Raw genomic sequence first — 26,097 nt, forward strand, 5'->3', positions numbered from 1 at the left:
CTGAATCCCGACTCACTCATGTCAATGGGTCTGTACATGAGCCTCGTTTTTCATGCAACAGCTCTGCGTTCTATATTGTGCGTTTTTCCCGCAGCTCTGCTTCCATAAAAGTGAATGGGGCTTGTGTGAAAAACGGAAGACATCTGGATGCGATGCGTTTGTCACTGACGGCTGCTGGGAGATGTAGATTGTTATTCTTCACTGAAAAAAAAAAAAAAAAAACTGGACCGGAAATCTGTTGCAAAATGTGGATTTTGCAGCAAATTCCACAGCGAATCCGCAATGTTTTAGTTTTTTCTGTTGCAGGTTGTGTAAACATACTTTTACGGACGTTCCTTTTTAAATACAAAATTTCAAGACTTTGAACACAACACGTATTGAGAAAACCTTTTATCAACAATTTTTTTTTATCCTTTTAAATCCAATATCTTCTTTATCACATATAATAACAAATCAAAAGAAATATTTCACCTAATGTATTACACCGTTCTCCACCCCTTCTTGACTAGATACACTTTTTTTTTTTTTTTTTTTTTTAAAAGAGGTATTCCAGCCAAATGAAGGTTTGCAGTAAGATGGGAAAGGTGTAAATAAAAGAACTCCGCTTCTGCCCGTCTGACTGATCCGCTGCCATCCTGACCTCTCTGCGCTCTACTTCCTGCTGGCATCAGGATGCGGCTGGGAATACCGCTCAGCCAATCGCTGGGTGAGGCGGGTCATCGCTGTAGCCTGTGATTGGCTCAGTGTCATCCACAGTCACTTCCTGTCGTGTCGGGATAGAATCAGAAAGTGGAGCGGAGCAGGAACCAGGGCTAGGATACCGGGAGTCAAAGTGCTGTTACTTTTTTCACTATTTGTATCCCAGTGCAACCATCTGTATTTGGTCGGAGTGCCCCTTTAAGGCAGAACTGTGAGCTTCACTCCTTTAATTATTCAAGTCTGAGAGAAAATACTTTTTTGAAGTGGACAACCCCTCGATAACGTTCTTGCTCTGGAAATTAAGCCTAGCAGAGTCTGTGGACTACGGACGGCAAACGGACCAAAAGCGGATCCTTCACAAATGAAACATGGTAGGATTTTTATCGTGGACGTCAAACAGACATGAAAATGTGAACGAGGCCTTAGACCGGTCCCCTGAAAAATAAGCTTATGATGGCACCTCCGGCCATCAGCTGTAATCTCTGGGGGAACCAGAAAGCAAGTGTTTAATTTCCTCTACAGCGCCTCCACAGGTGAAATAAAACATTGCACAGTCCCATAGAAATCAGTGGGCTGTCCATGTAATGCACGGACTTCACAGGTCCTCCAGAGAGAAACACTTTGTTCTCCTAGATCAGGGATCAGCAACCTCCGGCACTCCAGCTGTTCTTAAACTACAACTCCCAGAATCCTCTTTACACTTCTATGGGAGTTACACGAAAAGCTGAGTAAGTGTGCATGCTGGGAGTTGTAGTTTTACAGCAGCTGGAGTGCCAAAGGTTGCTGATCCCTGTCCTAGATGAAGGTCCAGGATTGGAGACCCCCCTCCCCTCTGAACTCAGAATTTCCTACTATGAAACAAAATACTGAAGCCTCAATGGGGTATTTCTAAGGGCTCACGCACACAACCAAAACAAACCAAAACAAAAAGAAACAGATGATTTCCGTGTTGCATCTGTTTTTGTGGCGGATCCAGTATAACAATACCTGTCCTTGTCCCGACAAGAATAGGACATGTTCTATTTTATTTTTTTTTGCGAATGGACACAGAATGCACATGGAGTCATTTCCGTTTTTTTTTTTTTTTCAAGCCCCATTGAAGTGAATGGTTCTGCATACGGACCTGTTTGTGTGCATGAGCCCTAACTTGCATGGAACCATGTTGCCTTGAGTGTTATGTCAGAGGTATCACATCGTACAGTTGAGGGCTCAGTTATGTCCACAGAGCGTATTTTACAAGATGGGCTCAGTCCCTTCGGTGGCGTTAGTCATGGGTTTGTGCCGCTTTGTATTTTTAATGCCTTGAGGGTCTGGAGGATTTGGGTGAGCGCAGGTTTCATCTTGGAGTCTTTGCTCAGTGTCTGGACCTCGTCTTGTAATACACACAGCTGGTTGTGTAGGTTGGCGTTCTCCGCTGCCAGCTGTGAGTTGGTGCAGTGCAGGCCGGCGTTCTCCATCAACAGCCGCTTCCTCTCCTGCAACCAAAGACCACTGAGATGTTATAGGGGTTGGGTCATGATCCAGGTGCTGGTTTGAAAAATATAGACTAACTGCATGTAATTAAAAATTTAGTATAGTCACTGAGTTATTCAATATAGCGCCACCTGCTGTTTGTTCTTTTTCCTCATATTTTTTGTCCATCTCACTGAGGTGGTCGCACATGCTCAGTTTAAATCTTCCACTGCTACTAGCCCTATGTTCTGTTAGAAGCTGTGGCGGTTACAGGAAGAGAGCTGCAGCAGAAAGGACACTCCCCTTGAGCTGTGATAGGGAGAGAGCTGCAGCAGAAAGGACACAGCCCCTGAGCTGCCAAGACTGAAGATAATCTAGCAGAGAAAGTGGAGATCTCTGGACCCCTGTGAGGTACCGGGATGGTTCTAGATTTGTTAGAGATTGTCATGTACTATGTGATGTCTGATTGATTTTACATCAATCATGGTGTAACCCCTTTAAAGCCCATCTGTCAGCAGATCTGTCCCTATGACACTGGCTGACCTGTTACATGTGCGCTTGGCAGCTGAAGGCATCTGTGTTGGTCCCATGTTCATATGTGCCCGCATTGCTGAGAAAAATGTTTTAATATATGCAAATGAGCCTCTAGGAGCAACGGGGGCGTTACCATTACACCTAGAGGCTCTGCTCTCTTCAACCGCTGCACCCTGGGCTTTAAGTCGTCTTATGAGGCACATGAGCAGACAGCCGTTAACAGAGGGATTTGTGATATTTCACCGTTGTTCGCATATTATGTCCTCACCTCCTTTGCTTCTTCTAGCTTCTTCAGTAAGGTTTCTGATCTCTTGCACCCGTCTCCACAGTAAGATTTCATATATGAAGGACCTGCTGCCACAGGCCCCGCAGATCCCTGGAGCCCGTCTGTCAGATGAGGTTTTTGACATTGATCTATTCTTTCCAGACTTTTCTGACTAGTAGGCCAATTCTCCATAGCATCCTTGCGCAGTCCTGAAGAAGACCAAAGGCAAGCAAAGTATTAAAGGGGTTCTCTGGGAATTAAGAAAATGTAAAATAATTAAATATTACTTTAGTATAAATGTATTCCCAAATACATTGCATTACTTATAATGGTTAATTTTGTCTGGGGAGCAATCATTAGGAGAAATAAAATGTCCGCCATCCTATTAGCACACACAAAACCTGTCCTAATCACACAGGAGGACAAGTTACTTTAGAACATTGAGCTAAAGAGTTGCTTCATCCTCCTCTCTGGTCTGCTTGTCAGGGATTATGATCAGCTGAATCTCTGTAGGAATGGAGTTCAGGAAGAGACATGAAGTACAGAGAGGATGGACAGGACAGACTGTGGTAATGGAGACTGCATACAAGGACTGCTGCTCATTATCTACACCCGTACTGTCCTCTCTGTACTTCATGTCTCCTCATGAACTCCATTCCCACAGAGATTCATCTAAAGATCATATTCAACTGTATTCAGGATCATAATTCCTGACAAGTAAGAGAGGAAGATGGTGCAGCTCTTTAACTTGTCCTCCTGTGTGATTAGGACAGGTTTTGTGTGGACTAGTAGGATGGTGGCCATTTTATTTTTCCTAACGATTGCTCCCCAGACAAAACGAGCCATTATAACTAATGAAAGGTATTTGGGAATATATGTATAATAAAGTAATATTTAAGTATTTTTATTTTCTAAATTCCCGGAGAACCGCTTTAAGACACGATCTGACCAACCCAAATATCAGTCAGAAGGGCCGTAACCAATTTATAGGAGTTGGGATGATGGCAGTGAAGAATTGCATGGAAAGGGGTAAACTCTGGGAATCTTGCAAACCATGACCTTGGTGTACCCCTTCCGTTACCTTGCAGTGGTTTGCAAAACCGCAGCCAGGGCTTGAATGGAGCAGTGGTTGAATATATGTGCTGTCCGACATCTGGGACAATGGCCGATCAGCTGTTTGAGAAGGCACCAGTGCTCCTGTAAGCACTGTGTCCTTCTTGCAGCTTACCCTAAGCCAGTGATGTCACGTTAATCGGTCACGTGGCCTACGTGCAGCTCAGCCCTATTCAAGTGAATGAGGCTGAGCTGCTATACCAAGCACAGCCACTATACAACGTAGGGCGCTGTGAAAGATAAGCTGCAAGAAGGTCGCGGCTCTACTGCGAGCCCCAGTGCCTTCCTTAAAGGGCATCTGTCAGCAGTTTTGTACCTATGACACTGGCTGACCTGTTACATGTGCGCTCGGCAGCTTAAGGCATCTGTGTTGGTCCGGTGTTCATATGTGCCCGCATTGCTGAGAAAAATGAAGTTTTAATATATGCAAATGAGCCTCTAGGAGCAACGGGGGTGTTGCCATTGCACCTAGAAGCTCCACTCTCTCTACAACTGCCGCACCCTCTGCACTTTAGGAGAAGTCATAGCCAGGTGAGATCATGTTTTCACTGTCTGGCCCTGTTAAAGTGCAAAGGCTCTAGGGGTAACTGCAACGCCCCCCTAAGGGCTCATTTGCATATATTAAAAGATTTTTCTCAGCAATGCGGACACATATGTACATGGGACCAACACAGATGTCTTCAGCTGCCAAGTGCACATATAACAGGTAGATAGATTGTTAGTTCAACCAGAGCCCCCCCTAGTGGTGACTACAGGAAGCCAGAATTTCATCATGTAACCTGACCTGTGACAGTGGATTTGGAGCTTTGAACTTGGAAAAAAAGGTGCATCGTGGAATGAATCCACACAAGCAACCATATACAGGTCCTTCAAAAAAAATTGCATATTGTGATAAAGTTCATTATTTTCTGTAATGTACTGATAAACATTAGACTTTCATATATTTTAGATTCATTACACACAACTGAAGTAGTTCAAGCCTTTTATTGTTTTAATATTGATGATTTTGGCATACAGCTCATGAAAACCCAAAATTCCTATCTAAAAAAATTAGCATATTTCATCCGACCAATAAAAGAAAAGTGTTTTTAATACAAAAAAAGTCAACCTTGAAATAATTATGTTCAGTTCTGCACTCAATACTTGGTCGGGAATCCTTTTGCAGAAATGACTGCTTCAATGCGGCGTGGCATGGAGGCAATCAGCCTGTGGCACTGCTGAGGTGTTATGGAGGCCCAGGATGCTTCGATAGCGGCCTTAAGCTCATCCAGAGTGTTGGGTCTTGCGTCTCTCAACTTTCTCTTCCCAATATCCCACAGATTCTCTATGGGGTTCAGGTCAGGAGAGTTGGCAGGCCAATTGAGCACAGTAATACCATGGTCAGTAAACCATTTACCAGTGGTTTTGGCGCTGTGAGCAGGTGCCAGGTCGTGCTGAAAAATGACATCATCTCCATAAAGCTTTTCAGCAGATGGAAGCATGAAGTGCTCCAAAATCTCCTGATAGCTAGCTGCATTGACCCTGCCCTTGATAAAACACAGTGGACCAACACCAGCAGCTGACATGGCCCCCCAGACCATCACTGACTGTGGGGACTTGACACTGGACTTCAGGCATTTTGGCATTTCCCTCTCCCCAGTCTTCCTCCAGACTCTGGCACCTTGATTTCCGAATGACATGCAACAGTCCAGTGCTGCTTCTCTGTAGCCCAGGTCAGGCGCTTCTGCCGCTGTTTCTGGTTCAAAAGTGGCTTGACCTGGGGAATGCGGCACCTGTAGCCCATTTCCTGCACACGCCTGTACACGGGGGCTCTGGATGTTTCTACTCCAGACTCAGTCCACTGCTTCCGCAGGTCCCCCAAGGTCTGGAATCAGTCCTTCTCCACAATCTTCCTCAGGGTCCTGTCACCTCTTCTCGTTGTGCAGCGTTTTCTGCCACACTTTTTCCTTCCCACAGACTTCCCACTGAGGTGCCTTCATACAGCACTCTGGGAACAGCCTATTCGTTCAGAAATGTCTTTCTGTGTCTTACCCTCTTGCTTGAGGTGTCAATGATGGCCTTCTGGACAGCAGTCAGGTCGGCAGTCTTACCCATGATTGCCGTTTTGAGTAATGAACCAGGCTGGGAGTTTTTAAAAGCCTCAGGAATCTTTTGCTGGTGTTTAGAGTTAATTAGTTGATTCAGATGATTAGGTTAATAGCTCGTTTAGAGAACCTTTTCATGATATGCTAATTTTTTGAGATAGGAATTTTGGGTTTTCATGAGCTGTATGCCAAAATCATCAATATTAAAACAATAAAAGGCTTGAACTACTTCAGTTGGTGTGTAATGAATCTAAAATATATGAAAGTCTAATGTTTATCAGTACATTACAGAAAATAATGAACTTTATCACAATATGCTAATTTTTTTAGAAGTACCTGTACATTCACTATGGCAAAAAAAAAGCTATCATTTTGGCCAGCTATTTTAATTTTTTTTCGGTGACTATTGTCTGGTCTCAGGTCTTTATAAGGTGCCATAGGCCATCTGCAAGGCTGAGGGAGAACGGTAGGTCATCTGACATGGCAGCATGTGGTTATGACAGAAGATTTACCTGCAGACACGTAGCCTTGCTTGGCCACACTCCAAATCTGGAAGAGAAAAGACACAATCAACTATAGAAACAGAAAAAAATATATAGTAAGAGGTTCCTATGTCAGCTGACCGTTCACCATATCCGTGTGCCTGATACTAGGGAACAGGGAGAACACTGCGCGTTTTCAGCTGATCTGCCGCGTTAATACATACCATTGACTTACTATAAGCATTTGATATGTCAGTGCGTTGGGTGGGCTTCTACATACCCCCTAACTGCACAGGATTGGGAGGCGCAGCAGAACTGTTGTACTACATGGCGGCCATCCTTATAATACAAAGGCAGATCTTACAGAGTAGCCTTCGCTTCTGGCTCAAGTTGGGCACCCCCTCTATGATGTCCGCGTGCTCTATGGATCCCTCTATCCAGCACCACACCATAAATGTGATAAAACAAATAAATTAACACATACTCACCACTTAATCCCCCGCCGTTTCCAGTTCTGCCGTCCTCAACCTCCAGTTTGTGGTTACAGGCTTCAGCGGTGACTTCACTACATATGGCACTTGACGGCTGCAGCCGATAACTGTTCTAGGCGTCCTTGTGCTGTATTCTGCTGAGGCCATTGATTGGCTGCAGTGGTCATGTGCAGCATACAGCTATGTCACTGCTGTCTATAAACCGAAAATGGAGGCAAGGACTGGAGCGGCAGACCTGGAAATGGCAGGGGGTTAAGCGGTGAGTATATGTAAGTATTTTAACACATTTAGGAGCTTTTCTTATAAATCGGACAATCCCTTTAGAAGGGTCGACCCAAGATGAAATATTCCCTATCTGCAGGATGGGTGTGTGATCGGTTGGGAGGCCGACCACTTGGACCCCAGCAGATCAGGACAAAGGAGTCCTGCCTCCCCCAGTATGAATGACGCAGCGGTCAAACATGCACACTGGCGCTCCACCCATTCTCTATGGAATCGACAAGTATAGCGCCTATGTATATGGGATACGTTTAGACAACCTTTTAAGCATTCCTATAAGTTTTTCAAAAAGAAAACATCTAGATAACTTATTAAGGCATATGGCTATCATGGAGGGGCATTCCCCCACTCGGGACCAGCGCGGAGAGCCGCTCTATAAGAATGGTCCGTTATGATGTCATTGTAAAGGGTCACGAGAGGCGATCAGTGTGAGCGGATCTGATGTGGGCAGTCGCTACTGCAGAGGCGAAACCACAGGTCCGCGTCATTTCCTGCCTCTCGTGACTGGGTGTGTGCGCAGAAAAGGAGCATTCCTATAAGTACAAAGGGCTTTATGTTCGTCATTGTCACTGTACATACAGGACAGGAGAAGTACAATCACTGCAGAGCAGATCCAACCGGAGCCCTGATATTCATGACCTGCAGTTTGAATCGGGGTCTCCGTCACTAGGTAATAATGGAGCAGCATAACCCTGGTGACATGGTCCGTTTAAAGGGAGCTTGTCGAATTGAAAATTACCTGATTTGCAGGAGGCCTGGTGCAGTATAGACTAGATGGATATACAGAATTGTAGGAAAATATTCAGTATAACTTGTATTTTAAGGGAAATCCGTTACTAGTGAAAACCCCCCTGAACTACTGTAATGACTGGCATCACATACACTATATGTCAATGCATGCTCAGGACTCCTGTGCTCTGCAGTATAATGATGTGGACTCTGTAGGGCTTAAAGGCGTATGGCGGTAGGTAAAAGTTATCCCTTATACACAGGATAGGGGATAACTCAGATTGGTGAGGGTCAATGGGACCCCCATCGTTCACGAGAATGGGGGCCCCGTACGCCCTGCAGGCCACCTGCTGCTCCCCTGAAATGAGTAGAGCAGCCAGTCACACATGCACGCTCTATTAATTTTTTGGGGAGTTCCGGAAATAGCCCAGTAGAGAGCTCACCTATCTCCGGAACTCCCAGGAGAGCAGCAGGGGGTACGGGGCCCCGTTCTCATGATTGGTGGGGGTCCTAGCGGTAGGATAGTTATCCCCTATCCTGTGGATAGAGGATAACTTTTACTTACCAGAATACCCCTTTAAGCACACGGGCCCTTTATGTATTCTGAATCTGTGTCTTTTGAACTATGCAGTTCAGAGAGAGGGTTGCATGGTGACCGGTTCTCATTAAATCTCTTGGAGTCCAGTAGGCGGTCCCACTGAGTGATAGACAGCTATCTGTATACACATTGATATGAGGAAGGCTGTCAATCACTAATAGGACCGCCCACATGACTCCCAAGCACAGAATGCTTAAAGGGAACCTGTCATGTGGATATTTGATTATAATCTAACTAATTATATACAATCATTAACTACAAAAAAGTGCCTTAGATGTATTCACTTACTGGTGTGACAGATGGTTACCTCATAATATACACACACAAAGATGCAGCATGCCGCATGCTAATAAGCTGATTTGAGTCCAGCGTGATGTCATTGAGTCCAGCGTATATTTAATTCAGAGCTATAGCCACTCCCCTGCCCACCTGCTGCTGAGTCATATGGAAAATAACTGTCACTCACCAGCAGGTGGGCGGGGAGAGTCAGGAGCTCATGAATATTCATGACTCATCGTTATCAGCTGGAGCTTTTCAATACAAGATGTTGGCAGATTGACTGGGTCAATTAAAGAAAGTGACCCAGCATTTTGCTAAGAGAATCAGTCACTTATTTATGTTGCCCTTAGTTAGGACACCATAAAACTGGTGACAGGTTTCCTTTAAGGATTTATATGTATAAAATACCTTTACAACACCTGATCGGTGGGGGTACTTGGCGTCTGAACCCTACCGATCTGATATTGATGATCTATCCTGAAGTTAGTTCACCAATATCTAAACCCTTAACCCTTTAAGCATAAATATGTCTCTGCATCCATAACAGAAAATGAAGCAACTTTGCAAATAATCTTGGTTACAAATCTTCTACTGTACAGCAACTAAAAAGACTAATGTGCCTTCATGGTTCAAAATGTCATACAAACATGGGTGTGGCCTGACTCTGCAGTCACATTATTGCTATCCAATAGTCAGTAGAAGGGGACAGATGGAGGGAATAATGCATGACTGCGGTATCTGACTGCACAGGGTTTGTTTGTAGTCTGTAACCATGGAGACACATGGGTCTGCTCAGGAGCACAACACAACTCTATTATTTCTTTAAAACTTTATGGGAGGCATAGAAACAACTGAGTAGTATATGTAGCTCCTCTTCACCATGGACGAGCAAGTAAGGAGGAGCAGAGAACGGATCTCTCTTACTAGAGTGGTTGGTTCCTCTGTAATTTAAAGTTTTTTTTTGACTGTTTTATACTGAAGACCTATCCTCAGGATAGCTCATCAATATCTGATTGTGGGGGTCCGACAACCGGGGCCCCGGCCGATCAGCTGTTTGAGGAGTCAGAGAGCTGTGGCCTTCTCACAACTTACCAATGACAGCTCCATCCACTGAGTAGCATTCATTGCATAGCAGCCTAGGCCGATTCACTTGAATAGGACTGAGCTGCACCTAGGCTAGTGATGGCTAACCTACAGCTGTGGTGAAACTACGACTTCCAGCGTGCTCCATCCATTTCTATGGAGTTCTGAGAACAGCCAAGCAAGTGTACATCTTGGGAGCCGTAGTTTTACCACAGCTGGTTAGCCATCACAGAACCTAGGCCATGTGACCGATGAACGTGACGTCACTGGCCTAGGGTAAGCGGCGCATTGGCCTCCTCAAACAGCTGATCGGCTGGGGTCCCGAGTGTCGGACATCCAGCCATCAGTTACTAATGACCTCTTCTTAAGATAGATCATCAGTATAAAACTGGTGGAAAACCTCTTTAACATAGACATGTCGTGTAGTAGAGCATAAGAGAAGAACTTTCATGATATATAATGAAGGATAGTAGGGTGGAGACCTCACTTAGTATGATAAGAACCACAATAAATGATACCAGACATATTAAAATATCATGTTCTTCGGTTCCATTATGGCAGATTGGAGGAAGTAAACACGTATAAGAAGTAAGGAAGGTTTCTTACACAGTTGGCACAGAGCGGAGTTTCCTTCAGACGTATCTCCAGCAGACTTTGCAAAAAGGGAAGTCCTAGTCTGGAGCACACTTGACTGGCTTTCATAAAATATGAAGTCATCTCCTGATGGTTGACAGGTCCCTCTCTACAAACAGAACACAATCTGTGTCACTATTAAATATTTCATGAATGGACATGGCTTATATACTCTTACTAGATCTTCATCTTCCATGTGATTAGGGTCTCTTACCTACCCATCTCAGATCCACCATAACAGAACACTTGGATGCAGGTTTACAAACACAAAAAAAAATGCACAAAAATTGCATCAAACAATGGACATGCACGGCAGGTCAATTTCCGCATGGAATAAAAAAAGCAAAGTGTACGTGAGGTTTTCTAATCTCATACATATTGCCGGTACTGTATCACACTGCGGTTTTTCTGCACAAAAATCCATGTGGCAAAAAAATCCGTAGTGTGTGTAGAAAGCCTCAAAGGAGTCGCTTGGTTTTCAAGGCCCATTCTCAAATATTCTATTAGCAAATTATGAATTAAGGGCTTCTCAGTTTGGGGACAATCCCTTTTTAGAAGGGTCTCTTGACAATAAGCTGATAACAAAGTGTCCCCGTGCCCCAAGCGATTGGCTTTGTGCAGAATCCTGGCAGTAAGTGTTCAGTTTTCCTGCAGCGCCACCACAGGGGAAATCAAGCATTACCGAGTGTCCATGCATATCAATGAGCTGTCTGTGTAGCTGAGAACAGGACAGGTCCTTCAAAGTGAGAGATGTTCTTCGTAACCACTCTACCCAAGAGATGAGAATTCAGAATAGGTGAACCCCTCTATTATCTCAGAATTACTTAACAGGATGTATAGGAATGAGGTTTCTAAACTTAAAAGGGGCTATCCTAGAAAAGATAATGATGACCTATCCTCAGGATAGGTCATCATTATCACATTGGCGGGGTCCGAGACCCGGCACCCCCAACGATCAGCTGTTTTAGGATACCGCTGTGTTCACCAGAGCTCTGGTGAGCGTTGCGGCTTTCCAAACATGGCGACGTACATTGTATAGCCAGGGGTGCACCTAGTCTTTCTGCTGCCTGAGGCGAAAACTGAAACGCCCGACTCAGGCAGCACGATAATAATGACACCGGTCTCGGAAGACTCCTCAGCGCTCATTGAGTACCCGGCCTCTTCTAACAGCTGATCAGCTGGGGTCCCAGGTGTCGGACCCTACCAAATCTGATGATCCTGAGGAAAGGTCATCATTATCTTTTCCTGGATAACCCCTTTAAAAAGCCTTTCCAGAGAATATCTGCAAAGACAAGCATTTCATGTTTTGGAGGACCCGACACATTTTTTCATTAAAGAGAGCCCATTAAATGGGAACTGTGTAATGCTTAATTTCTCCTGCGGTGGCGCTGCAGGGAAATAAAACCCTTTCTGCTATTTTCACCCCGCAGACTATAGGTGATTGCTGATTTCCCCTGTGATCTGCATATTGTTAGGTGACCTTGTCCAAAATGGGCAAACCCTTTACTGGTCTCTATATGCAGATGTCCGCATTGCATGCTCTTGACTAGGTAATGATTGACTCTGACTCTCACCAGCCAGCCCACTTTCTTGCAGTAACTTTATATAGAGTAACTTCAATGGACTTCTGTGGAAGATGTTGGACAATTTTGTCTGAAACCTGTCTTGGGTAAAGAATAAGATATATTTTCATTGGCCCAAAAATTCATGCCCAGCAGCAAGAGCCTCGTACGTCGTCGTCTCTTTTCTTCACCCAACCCTCTTAACATTTGAGTCAACCCAAGGCTTACTTGTATTAGCTGTAGGCATGTGAATCACTGTTGACTTTAAGAGGTTCTTCCTATAGTGTGTAAGCATGACCACCGCTGCTACATTGTAGGGTGGTCGCAACCATGAAAACGAGCCGTATATAATGTGATGGAAAAATTAGTGCCTTGTATTAACTTTCTCTACATGATAAATGCCATTTGCTGAAGTGACACAACCCCTTTAAATCCCATATATTGGTTAATATAGGGAGCAAAGACGCTCTTATCATTAGAAGCCCAAGATATTGGACTAGAAGGACTGGTAAACCATCTATGGTCAGATTAATGTACATCTGTGGAAAAGAGGCCTTGTGGTATGGCTTTTATCACCCTTACCACATTACACCCCAACCATGCTCAACTCTGGTATGACAGAACTTCCAGAGGTCTTCACTTACTGCCGCTACAACCCAAAACCTCATCCTTACTACTGACCTACATTCCCACTTATCAGATAAACACGTCACAAGAACCATGTACTTAGCAGCCATTTCAACACAACTGCATTCACTTAAAGGAGTTATGCCATGACTGATGTAAAAAATAAAATCAGACATCACATAGGACATGACAACCTCTTTCTAACAAAGCTAGAACCAGCCTTGTAGATTACATGGATCCAGAGATCTCCCTATTCATTGCTCAAATAGTTCTGCTAGATTTATTTCAGGTTGGCATTTCAGGGGGCATGTCCTTTCTCAGGGAGACTTTCCTGCTACAGCTTTCTCCTCATCATAGCTCAGGGGGCCTTTTCTTTCTGCTGCAGCTCTTTCCCTGTAACTGTCACAGCTTCTAACAGAAGATATGGCTGGTGACAGTAACTGAGCGCCTGCGACCACCTCAGTGAGGTGGACAGAGAAATGAGGAAAAGAACAAACAGCAGGTGGCGCTATACGGGTAGATTTTAGTGGATAACTCAGTGGTTAGACTAAATGTTTAATTACGGCCAATTACAAAAATATTCAGATCCAGGTGATGATTTGAAAAATGTAGAATGTTTTTCGGCTTTAAATTACATAGCTCTCCAAATTTGCTTTTGGTGTTTAAAGTTATAAGCTGACTTGTATATGTCACTTGCACGTAGATACTTAAAATAATGCACCACAGGCAACACTTGGGACTAGGGGCAACTTTTAAATACACTCCCATTTTTCATCGCCCTCTGTCTCACCAGCCTATGGCCTATTGCAGGAGGTATTTAAAGGCACTTCCTACCACAGGAAGATGCCTGAGCAACTCATGGTCTGTAGCTTGTCTATTTCCAAGTGTGAAGGTGTTTTTCAAGTTCTGCTTTGCTGTGTACCTGACCTTGCTTTTGGAATTATTGGATTTTGCCTGTTTGCCGCCTGCCTCTGACCTCGGACTTCGTTCACGGACCTTGCTTGTTTGCCGCCTGCCTCTGACCTTGGACTTCATTTACAGACCTTGCTTGATCGCTGTCTGCCCTGACCCCGGACTTCCTGACCATGTACTTCCCCTCAGTGCTTGCACCGATATCTCTGACCCCCTGGTCAGCTGCCACTGACTCAGGGATTGCTCTGGAGTGGCACCTGGCAACTACCCTAACGGCCTAAGCCTATCCTCACCATCAGAGGCTCTAGTGAAGACCAGGTAGTTGCTTAGTCACGCCCCTCCAGAGTATAGCCAGTCAGTGGCGCAGTGGGTCCACACCAGCTTGCATAACAGTCGTGTAGGCTACTTCCTGTTTGTGGTAGATGATATTGGGCTATATATACTGTATCCTACTGTTTTTAGGATGTCGTGCAGGCTACTTCCTGTTTCTGGTACATGGTATGAGGCTATATATAGTGTATCCTACTGTTTTTAGGATATTGTGCAGGCTACTTCCTTTTTCTGGTAGATGATATCAGGCTATATATTCTATATCCTACTGTTTTTAGGATGTTGTGCAGGCTACTTCCTATTTCTGGTACATGGTATGAAGCTATATATAGTGTATCCTACTGTTTTTAGGATGTCGTGCAGGCTACTTCCTGTTTGTGGTAGATGATATTCGGCTATATATAGTGTATCCTACTGTTTTTAGGATATTGTGCAGGCTACTTCCTGTTTCTGGTAGATGATATCAGGCTATATATTCTATATCCTACAGTTTTTAGGATGTCGTGCAGGCTACTTCCTGTTTCTGGTAGGTGATATCAGGCTATATATTCTGTATCCTACTGTTTTTAGGATGTTGTGCAGGCTACTTCCTGTTTCTGGTACATGGTATGAGGCTATATATAGTGTATCCTACTGTTTTTAGGATGTCATGCAGGCTACTTCCTGTTTGGGTAGGTGATATCGGGCTATATATTCTGTATCCTACTGTTTTTAGGATGTTGTGCAGGCTACTTCCTGTTTTTGGTACATGGTATGAAGCTATATATACTGTATCCTACTGTTTTTAGGATGTCGTGCAGTCTTCTTCCTGTTTGTATTAGATGGGTATATGTACGGTATTCTACTGTTATTAGGATGTTGTGCAAGCTTCTTCCTGTTACTGGTAAATGATATGCGGCTATTTCTAGCCAGTTACCGCTGGCGTTTTCTAAAGTAGTGGAGAATTTATAGACTGCCTGTGACACGCTGCATGCTGCTGCACAGGGCTCAGCTTTTAGTCTCTCCTGTGCATTATGCCTAAATAACTAACTGTCAAGTTCTACTCACAGTTTGAAAAAAGTATAGAACTATAGCTTCTAATGCCACACCTAGATTTGTGATTCTTGTGGTAGGCCTCACGGGACATGTACCATAGTTTGTACCTGCAGACAGAGATTCCATACAGTCAAAATGATGGAGAAGAGCTGGATGAATTCTCTTAATAAAGCAAAGGCTGCATTGAGGAAAATACATTATCACGATGTGGGCATGGTTAGGGGGCAGTGGGAATGATATAATTTGCCTGCTGAAGATCCTTGTAACCCCCTTAATTTGGAAGAGCTCTCCTATATAAAAATTGGCAGAATCGGGGCGCAATGATTTAGTCTCAACAGAAGCTATTTAAGTTATCCACCCAGTGCCCAAAACGTACCTGTCTTTTTCCAGAATGTGACAAGAGAAGGGCAGACTAGGAAACCACTTTTTCAAAGTCTTCCCGAGATATTAAGCCTCTTTGATCTGGATCATAGAACTGGAAGACAGACTGCAAGGGAAGAGGTTGGAGTCATTTGAGGAGAACCAGACGAGTAACTATACAATTAGGTCTAAACGTTGACTTTTGGTCGCCTATGAGTGGTGGCAAAATCTTGGAATCACCACAAACATGATGCAACCTTGATGTTTCAAGGTTTTCACCAGAACTCGCAGGTGACCACAAATCTCCCAAGCAATAGACTTATGTATTCATTCAGTCAAAATAAAAGGCTCCAAGGTGACAAAAAGCTGCCCACAATCTAGTGTACAATTTATGACCTTGGTTGGATTTATTAGTTTTAGTTTTTTTTACACGTTTGCATGCAAATCTCTCTTCCATAAGGAAACAATAACTTGCTGTCTCCAAGTCTTAAAGTCTCCATTGTGCTCAAAACTTGCACATATTTAACTTATAATAAATAATCATATAAATTAGATTTTATAGAAATACTGCAATATAAAGTATGTTACTTGTTTTCCTGCGATCCCGTGTTTAAAGGGGTTCTCCGGGAATTAGGAAAATGAAAATACTAAAATATTACTTTATTATAAATATATTCCTAAATACCTTACATTAGTTATAATGGCTCGTTTTGTCTGGGGAGCAATCATTAGCAGAATTAAAATGGCCGCCGTCCTATTAGTACCCAGAAAACCTGTCCTAATCACACAGGAGGACAAGTTACTTCAGAGCAGTGAGCCAAAGAGCTGCCTCATCTTCTTCTATGATCCTGAATACAGTTTAATATGATCTTCAGCTCAATCTCTGTAGAAATGGAGTTCATGAGGAGGCATGAAGTAGAGAGGAGGGTGGGGGTGATGTGGATAATGAGCAGCAGCACTTGTATGCAGTCTCCATTACCACAGTCTGTCCTCTCTGTACTTCATGTCTCCTCATGGACTCCATTCCCACAGAGATTCAGTTAAAGTTCTTATAATCTGCATTCAGGATCATAACCCCTTCCAGGTAGAAGAGGAGGATGAGGCGGCTCTTTACCTCAGTGCTTGGAAGTAACATGTCCTCCTGTGTGATTAGGACAGGTTTTGTATATATTAATAGGACGACGGCCATTTTGTTTCTCCTAATGATTGCTCCCTAAACAAAATGAGCCATTATAAAAGATGAAAGGTACCGTATATGGGAATATATTTACAATAAAGTAATATTTAAGTATTTTCATTTTTCTACATTTCTGGAGAACCTCTTTAAGTATCAATGCAAATGATGTATATGTAACAGCACAATACACTTGTGAGCAGCGGGAATGGTTAACACACTCGGCAGGAAACTGTGGTCAGGAAGTGAGTGTGTGTCCGTGATCTCTGGCTCACGGTGTAAATTATTTGTGGCAGCAAATAGTTAAGAGCTAAACTGCACTGAAAATATGGGGCAGCAATAGATAACTCCTATATCCCACTCCCCTTGTCACGATTACAGGGTTCCACGAAATTGAGGTGTAGGACCTCCACAATCTAATAGTTATGCCTTTCCTGTGAAACAGGGATAATTTGTCATAACCAGAATACTCTTTTAAGGGCACAGAGCTCCTCCAGGAAGAGTTACTCATTGAAGATTCAGATAATAGCTGTATAGATTGGGACAGGATGAGCAGAGTCAGCTCATCATTAGAGGCAAGTTAATGAGAACTCTGTTGAATTGCAGGAGCCCTGGATAAGGCAGGATAGTAACATAATCAGGGGCGGATTGGCCATAGACCTTACAGTGAAATTTCCTGGTGGGCCGATGGCCAGGGGGCTGCCTGGGCCCTCCTCATGTCCGGCCAGTGGAATTTTTTGGGGTTGTATTTAGTGATGGACTGTGGTATTTGGCTCTATTGGGGTGATGTAATGTGCCACAATATGGTATTGCCGGCCCTGCCTTCCATCAATTTGGATCTGACTACAAAACTGGGGCCACTTTTAGTATTTTTCCAGGGCCACTTTAAGTTCCCTGTCCGCCCCTGAACATAATATATATATTACACAGAAAAGGCTCTGTATGCAGCTCCCTGTTACTCTCTGGTCTCTGCGGACTCCATCTCTTCCTGGGGAGTGTTATTAGTCTATGGATGTTTTTCTCTCCTTTGACACCTATTAATTGCAGCTGTCATAAAGCACATGCAGACAATACAGAAAGGGGGTGTTTGCCTCCAATATGGCTGCCCACGGGAAAGTTCATAAACAAAAAAAAAAATAGTTACACCAATTAAAAGAAATGAAACACAGTAACATCTATGCTATAGACTAAAACTACAATTAAATATGATTCATCATCTTCACAATCCCGAAGCATGATGATCGCACGCCATGGTTATTTCACATTCTTGACATTTTTCCTTTTCACATAATTAAACGCATTGTTTTATTGAAAGATCAATTGTGTCTCTGAAAAGTGACTGAATGTTAAACCAGCTGACTCATTTCAGTTTATGGCTGACGCATATCTGAGTAACACCTGTACAGCACATCTTCTACAACAGAGAGGGGCTTTCCCGGAGTAAGGGTACTTTCACACTTGTGACAGAGGATTCCGGCAGGCAGTTCAGTCGCCGGAACTGCCTGCCGGATCCGTCATTCCGGATTCAAACTGATGGCATTTGTCAGACGGATCCGAATGCCAATCCGACTTCCAAATGCATTGCAATACCAGATCCGTCTCTCCGGTGTCATCTGTAAAAACAGATCCGGTATTCATATAATTTTTTTGCATTTTTAAAGGTCTGCGCATGCGCAGACTGGAAAGCCGGATCCGTTTTGCCGGGACACTTAATGCCGGATCTGGCACTAATACACTTCAATGTAAATTAATGCCGGCATTCCTGCAAGTGTTCAGTATTTTTGGCCGGAGATAAAACTTCCGCATGCTGCGGTATTTTCTCCGTCCAAAAAACGTAAAAAGGGGCTGAACTGATGTATCGTGAATGGATTGCTCTCCATTCAGAATGCATTAGGATAAAACTGATCAGTTTTTTTCCGGTATTGAGATCCTAGGACGGAACTCAATACCGGAAAACAAAAACGCTAGTGTGAAAGTAACCTAAACAAATGCAAATACGTAGTTCTCCATCAGGTTCTGAAGCCTAGAAACTATCCTTCAAAGGAGGGCAAACTTTGACACATAGTTATGGGAGCTTGGGGGTCAATAAAAACAGGCTGAAAATGTGTTTGATTTCTTGGACCAAGAGGTTCTGAGGTCCATGCCCCTTTCATACATGTGCACCTCCACTTTTAATTGCTATAGGTTATCGGGTCCCATAAGTGATCAGCTATAAATTTACCTCCACGTGTGGCTGCAGAATAAGTCAGTGAGAGTAAGATATTTGATAGAGCCTCACTCTTTTGAAGAGGGTGTCTAAAATGTTGGACAAATTGGTATAGACCTGATCAGTTGTTTAATACTAAAACGTAGGACTGTTCTCGGTCCAACCATGAAACCCATTCTACATCATGACTTACAAATTGTATTTTTTTCTTAAATTTATTGAAATTGATCAGGAAATCTTGCTAAAAACATTCCCATCTATTGTGTGTACGTAAGCCATTAGGTTTTTTGTCTCTTTAATTTATGAGTAGTCTTACCTTCACCATTTGCTCTACACTGCGGCTGAGGCTCTGAGGGTCCAGTTGTAAAGATTCTACTGGGGTCCAGTCTGGATTCTCTTCTGGGGGCTTAATAGGAGTGGTAGACTAATAAGAAGAGGAAAATGGAAACATTAAAAGTCTTTTGACATAAACTCCTTTTCTCCTCTTGTGTAATTGCCAGTTCAGTTATGATGGGAGTGTTGTGAGTCAGGACTGATGCAAAGGAGCACTCGTAGATGAAGTCCAAAAATGTAATGGTGCTGCCAATATGTGTTGAAAAATGTATTCACTGTGAGCACACCAAGTTATGTGCTCATTCTCTATAATTTTTTGAATACCTACGAATGGTGCCTTGGAGTTTTTAGTTTTTTTGTATTTAATGTTGAAAGCAGTTTTATGAGCTGTTGTTGGCACCAGTAACGTCAAATGCAACACCTCCTGTGTGTCCAATGTAACTAGGCCCACAGACCACGCTCTTTTTTATGCAGCATGTCCTTGATGCAAGCTGTATTGACCAGTCTTGCCTATGTAACTCAATCAGACTGTTTTAACATGAGATCAACAATTTGAGAATAAATAGGCTTAAGCAGGTTAAGTGAATAAATATTTTTACTAAATGTGATAAAAAATATAAAACAGACAAATCACATACAGAGTAGTAAAACTAAATACCAATCACTGGCCTGCAACACAATGGAAGAGAATTCCTGTCGCCATGTCGTAGAGCATGGCCAACACCCCATGGTGATACAAGTGAGAGACATTGACCTACAACATCCTACCTGGATGATGTTCTCAGCAGATTTTCTCTATTTGCCTTTGTGCACAAAAGTTTATACCTTCCAGACCTTCCTGTTAAAAATGTACAGTGTGCAGTACGCATGTCTCTTGATATAATCCTCAGGGGTGCAGCCTTCTCAGCACAATAGGGGGTTTGTATAGGTTATCTAACTCTCCCAAGCTCACTACATTACAAGGAATATCATTACAAAGAATATAGAAGGTGATATAATAAAGAGGACAGAACCAATCAGCACTTAATAAATTATGTAAAATACCCTTACAACACACAGACTAATCTTGTTCCATCAAAAACCCACGCGGCAGGCAGCCAACCAATCTCCATATAAAATCTAATGTGTGCGCAATATTTGTCAAGATTCTTACCATTGATTTGGAACTGCGTGGCTCCCGTGTGTAGGATAAGGAGTAAATCTCATCTTCTGTATAGAACGTGTCCAAAGATGTCTATAAAAAGAAGGTTGAACCTGTAAACATTTGTCTAAATAAATATATGAAATAGTCATAAACAGCAAAGCCTCCTTGAGACAACTACTGCTAAATTGCATATCTAAGAGGACCAGTATACACAGAATAAAAAATAATTGAAAATTTACTGCTGAAACCCCTTTTGGAGAAGTTTCCCTGTATATGATAATATACCCATTTGATTTGACCTGCTGAGTAACATTCAAGCTTGACTTTCACCAGTCTTTGTTGGATAGGTTCCTAGCTCATACCCAATTTGTTGTGTCTTGTCCTGCCAAATATGCTATGACCTAGCTAGTTGGTCTCCTCATGTCCACATAATCTTATCTAGTATTGCTCTCCTACTCATGCCCGTTTTTCCCTTATGCTCATTGCTAATCTATCACCCTTGACTTCCATATCAGGCTGCAGTAGTTCACATCCTGGAAATCAAGACCTTGATCTCTCAAGTTTTCAACTTTAATGGAAAGGGTGTGCTATAGCTGAAGACCTCAGGGGGACCTAAAGTGATACTGTATCCTGAATATAACGCACATAGTCTTCCATGCACTTAGATTGTGTTCCTCGTTTCCTAGGTTTAGCCCCATCTTGTCTACACGTATCTGCATCTTTCTCCTAGTTTACACAATTCCATACTCTGGTCTTTGACTTCGCCTGGTTGAGCACCTTCTTCTCTTTCTCCCATTTTTTAAGGAGGTTCCTTTAAAATAGTACATATACAATCTGTCCATGGGTCCCACAATCCAGATGGCCACAAATTTCAGTCAACATATGGTATCCACCTCTAACATCATCTTTTTGAATCTTTTTATGTGCGCTTTTAGGCCAAAAAAGAGGATTACCAGAGCGACTCCTAGCAGTAGTCCATGAAAAACAGACTGAACATGTATGTCATAGACAGTAATTAGTTTACTTGGTCTAGCAAAGGGACTTAATATACCCATTGAATTGAATGGATCCATGTGAGGTCTGTTTCGCACGTCCGTGAGTACCAGAACACAAATCTGTAGGGTGGGTCCGCCCCCCCCCCCACCCTACACCCACCATGGGACAAGTAGAGAAAACTTTGGGTTCCCTCACGTTCTAGGGCTCGGGTGTGACTGCTACCTCTCCAACCCATGTAGCTCTTATATGGCCTTATTGGCTTTTCTTGCTTTGGTTACTCAGAGTACCCATTTAGTACCAGTACAGTATTACTCACAGTAAGCAGCAGTATCACATCCTTGTTAGCTTTGAATGGCGGACTAGCTTTCTGCAGCTGCCGTAATTCCAGGATATGTTGGTAGAGACTCTGTAGTTTGCAGACATTGATTTTCCCGTTCTCCAAGTAATCAGGCAGAGCTTCGTTCAGCGACACCAAGTCCTTTAGCTGCACCCCAAGAATGGGAATTTTAAACCCCCCACATTCATTGTATACCCTCCGATATGTACTGTAGTTACTGCTCGAGGATAGGAGCTCAGTCATCTCGCTGAGGGTCTGTGAGGAGAGAGAAAAGAAGTGTACGGCACCCAGGATCAATATGTGATGCCACATAGGGCCTGGGGTATCATTAGGTAGACCCGTGTCAGGATAAGATTTTATTCCTCGTCACATAAACTGCTAACGCGCATTGGTTGGTCCAAACATTTATCCTCTATCAAATAGGTGTGGGTCCTACCCCTGGGACCTGCACCTATCTCTAGAATGAAGCCCCCAAAGTGAACAACATGGCCAACCTCCAATCATTTCTATGGGATTCCCTTCCAGCAGTCCCATACAAGTAAATGAAGTGGTGTCCACGCTTGTGCAGTGCGCTCTCCATTCATTTCTATGGGACTTCCGAAAATAGGTGAGCACTCCCATAGAAGTGAATGGAGAGCATGCTGCACATGTGCAGCGTGTTCTAGTTCACTTTGGGGGCTCCATTTTAGAGATAGGTGCGGGTCCCAGAGGTGTATTGGTGTGAATGGAACAGTGCTGCAATGACCAGCTTCATCCACTGCACAATGAATGGACCGGTGCAGTTCCAGCACTGACTTCTGGCGCCGGAGCTACTCTGAAACAGCTGTGTCAGACCCCCACCGCTCTGATATTGAGGGTCTATCCTGAGGATAGGCCGTCAGTATTAAAATCCTGGACAACCCCTTTAAAGCCTCTTATAACAATGTCATTTGATGCTGTCATGAACGGAATATGTCATCTGAAAATGACCTCACGTATTTATGTTAGGCCTCTTTCACACTTGCGTTGTCCGGATCCGGCGTGTACTCCACTTGCCGGAATTACACGCCGGATCCGGAAAAACGCAAGTGTACTGAAAGCATTTGAAGACGGATCCGTCTTCAAAATGCTTTCAGTGTTACTATGGCACCCAGGACGCTATTAAAGTCCTGGTTGCCATAGTAGTAGTGGGGAGCGGGGGAGCGGTATACTTACAGTCCGTGCGGCTCCCGGGGCGCTCCAGAATGACGTCAGAGCGCCCCATGCGCATGGATCATGTGATCCATGCGATCACGTCATCCATGCGCCTGGGGCGCCCTGACGTCACTCTGGAGCGCCCCGGGAGCCGCACGGATGGTAAGTATGCTGCTCCCCGCTCCCCACTACAGTTTACCATGGCTGCCAGGACTTTAGCGTCCCGGCAGCCATGGTAACCATTGAGAAAAAGCTAAACGTCGCATCCGGCAATGCGCCGAAACGACGTTTAGCTTAAGGCCGGATCCAGATCAATGCCTTTCAATGGGCATTCATTCCGGATCCGGCCTTGCGGCAAGTGTTCCGGATTTTTGGCCGGAGCAAAAAGCGCAGCATGCTGCGCTATTTGCTGCGGCCAAAAAACGTTCCGTTCCGGAACGGAAGACATCCTGATGCATCCTGAAGGACGGACTGTCCATTCAGAATGCATTAGGATAATCCTGATCAGTATTCTTCCGGCATAGAGCCCCGACGACGGAACTCTATGCCGGAAGACTATAACGCAGGTGTGAAAGGGCCCTAAAACATATTTTTAAAAGAATGTTTGGTGGTGTTATTTTTATATATTATTATACATATTTTATAACATCTATATTTAAAAAAAACATAAAAATCAAGCAGTTTTCACACTGGACGCTAAGCCTAATAATAGGCGTCATTTATTGGTCTGTACAGATCACTGCAGTTATCTGCTTATCATTACAGGCAGGATTACAATGACATATATCACCTACTGTGTATATGTATATATATATATATATATATATATATATATATATATATATATATAAACACAGGATCCACCATTCACAATAGGTGATATCACAGCTTCTCTGCTCCCTCCTGCACAGGTCACAGAGCATGCCTAGAAAACTCTCCCATAGAAGTCAAAGAGGATAGCTCCTGTCCATTGTGTCTATGGTCCATGTAAAGCAATCCTCTAAATGTTCTGTAAATGCTGTTAAGAGCAGCCCAGACAAGATGGCCGCCCTATAATCATGTTCAGGAAATAGAATTTTAAAAATTATGCAATAAAATAAATAAAAAAAAACTGTTAAGAAAAAAAGGGATATGTTCCCCTATCTGGTTTTAACTGACAGAAAAAATAATTGTGACACATTTCCTTTAAGAACACAAGTAGGAGGTGAGACCACACATGCGCTTCTGCTTCAACCTTTAAACTGTCCATAGATTCATGTTAAAGGGGGATTCCCACAAAACACATGTGCAGCTTTATAAGCACTGGGATCCCCAAAATGTACTTGGCTGTCTCTGTAATTCTCATGTACTTTAAATGGTACCTGCCATCTTGAAAATGCAGTCCAGTCTGCAGGCAGCATGCTATAGAGCAGGAGGAGCTGAGCAGATTGATATATAGTTTTATGGTAAAATTCTGTACAACTAGTCATCTATGGCTCTAAAACAGGGCTGCGCAGCCTGCGACCCGGGGGCCACCATTCTGTGCGGCCTCCAACCGTCTGGTAACAGACAAGTCTGTGTCTAGTGGCTACTCACTTGTATTTCTCATATATTCTCCAAATAGAGTCCTGGAAAAGTAACCACATCTGTATGTGTGTATGTAGTACCCCAGACCTGGGGGTGCTACAGTTATATATAGTTATGTATTGTGTATTATACCGTATTGTAATTTTTTATACTCTCTCTGTTATTACCAGTAAGGATATGGATGGCAAGGGTTAACCAGGAACAGGACTAACCACTCTGTTCCTCCCCTCTTGGTAGGAGTGGGCTGATCCTGCTTTCATGCCAGGAGGGCGGGGGGAGTTCCTGTTGAGCTACAGAGGAGAGAGGAAGTACACTACAGAGCTCCTGCCCCTAAGATAGCTTCTCCACAGAGATCAACTTGATTGTGCCTCAAATAAATCCTTGAGAAGACAGCAGAGTGAACAGCTATATCCAGCATTTAAAGACACTGCTGTGAGGTGAGGGACTACGGCTAAGACACCCATCACCCAAACCGTAACTAGGCCAGTACAATAGTAGTGCCAAACTGCAGCCAACCAACTTGCCTCCATGATTATTACTGATGCCAGAGAAGTTTGGCACTTGAAATCTGCTGCTATTCAATATATTTGATCTTCTACGTTGCACTTAATTTTGGCCTCATTCTTCAATCCCCAGGGAGCAATGTCCCTGAGGGAGTACACCGTAACACAATACTTCATCAGGACCACTACATCTCCTACACTGCCTCCTCCGGGGCTCTCTGCATATTGTTTGTTTAACCATGAATATTTCAGTTGGTAATACCCCTTCAAAAAAAAAAAAATTTTATTTTCGGCCCTTGGGATTGGGTCAATCTGACAATGTAGCCGCCGACCAGAAACGTTTGCGCACTCTGATCTAAAATGTTACTCATTTTGGGCTTAGGAGTCTGGCTGGGTGGGTCTGCTCAGTGATTCACAGTGCAAAGTCATACACGGAATATTGTCAATCACTGCATAGGACCGCCCACTGGACTCCTAAACCCAAAAGTATCAAAGGGCTTAGGACCAGGACATGCTCAGAATAGGTCATCAATATCAGATCGATGGGGGTCCGACACCCCATACCCCCCACCGATCAGCTGCTGGCGCCGGTAACTATATATTGGACTGAAGATTCTGGCACTGATGTGCTGCACATGAATGGGAGCTCAGCTGCAGAACCCCAGCATCACTACACTATGGATGAAACCGTGATCTTCCCTCCCCTTTATAGTTTCATCCACCGCCTCTGATCTCATATTGATGAGCTATCCTGAGAATAGGCCATAAGTATCGGAAAATCCCTTTAATAAATTACAAGTTATACAGAACTGTATTCCAATCAACTCACTTCTTCTGACCTTCCCTGTAACATGCAATGTGACAGGTTCCCTCTCCTGACAGGTCTGTTTTAGTAACCGCTATGCCATGTAATAACAATTCTGGGGCTTCTATTCATATGATGTGATATTCCGTTATTATTCCCACTAGAAGCAGTCCTCAACTAGGTACGCCTGTCACATCATCACTTCATATCTGTGGGATACTTCTGTTCCCCATAGCTAACATGGGGGGCTGGTTCCCTGGACACAGTTAGCACCCTGTACCTACACTATAGTGTCATTCCTCCTCCCGTTTCA

The 26,097-nt window shown here is 43.6% G+C and overlaps 1 protein-coding gene across 1 annotated transcript in view; it reads right to left on the reverse strand.

Annotated features, from left to right (window-relative positions):
- Window positions 1-375: 375 nt before the first annotated feature.
- Window positions 376-26,097, reverse strand: part of RASGRP4 (RAS guanyl releasing protein 4) — a 58,288-nt gene continuing 32,566 nt past the window's right edge. Inside the window, 9 exon segments of the mRNA XM_044305922.1 lie at window positions 376-2,174; window positions 2,954-3,159; window positions 6,660-6,696; window positions 10,695-10,830; window positions 15,564-15,601; window positions 15,603-15,674; window positions 19,244-19,351; window positions 20,414-20,494; window positions 21,717-21,992. Coding sequence (XP_044161857.1) covers window positions 1,968-2,174; window positions 2,954-3,159; window positions 6,660-6,696; window positions 10,695-10,830; window positions 15,564-15,601; window positions 15,603-15,674; window positions 19,244-19,351; window positions 20,414-20,494; window positions 21,717-21,992 — 1,161 coding nt within the window. The 3' untranslated portion in view covers window positions 376-1,967.

This window comes from Bufo gargarizans, chromosome 9, assembly GCF_014858855.1.
Source record: "Bufo gargarizans isolate SCDJY-AF-19 chromosome 9, ASM1485885v1, whole genome shotgun sequence".
Lineage (NCBI taxonomy): Eukaryota > Metazoa > Chordata > Amphibia > Anura > Bufonidae > Bufo > Bufo gargarizans.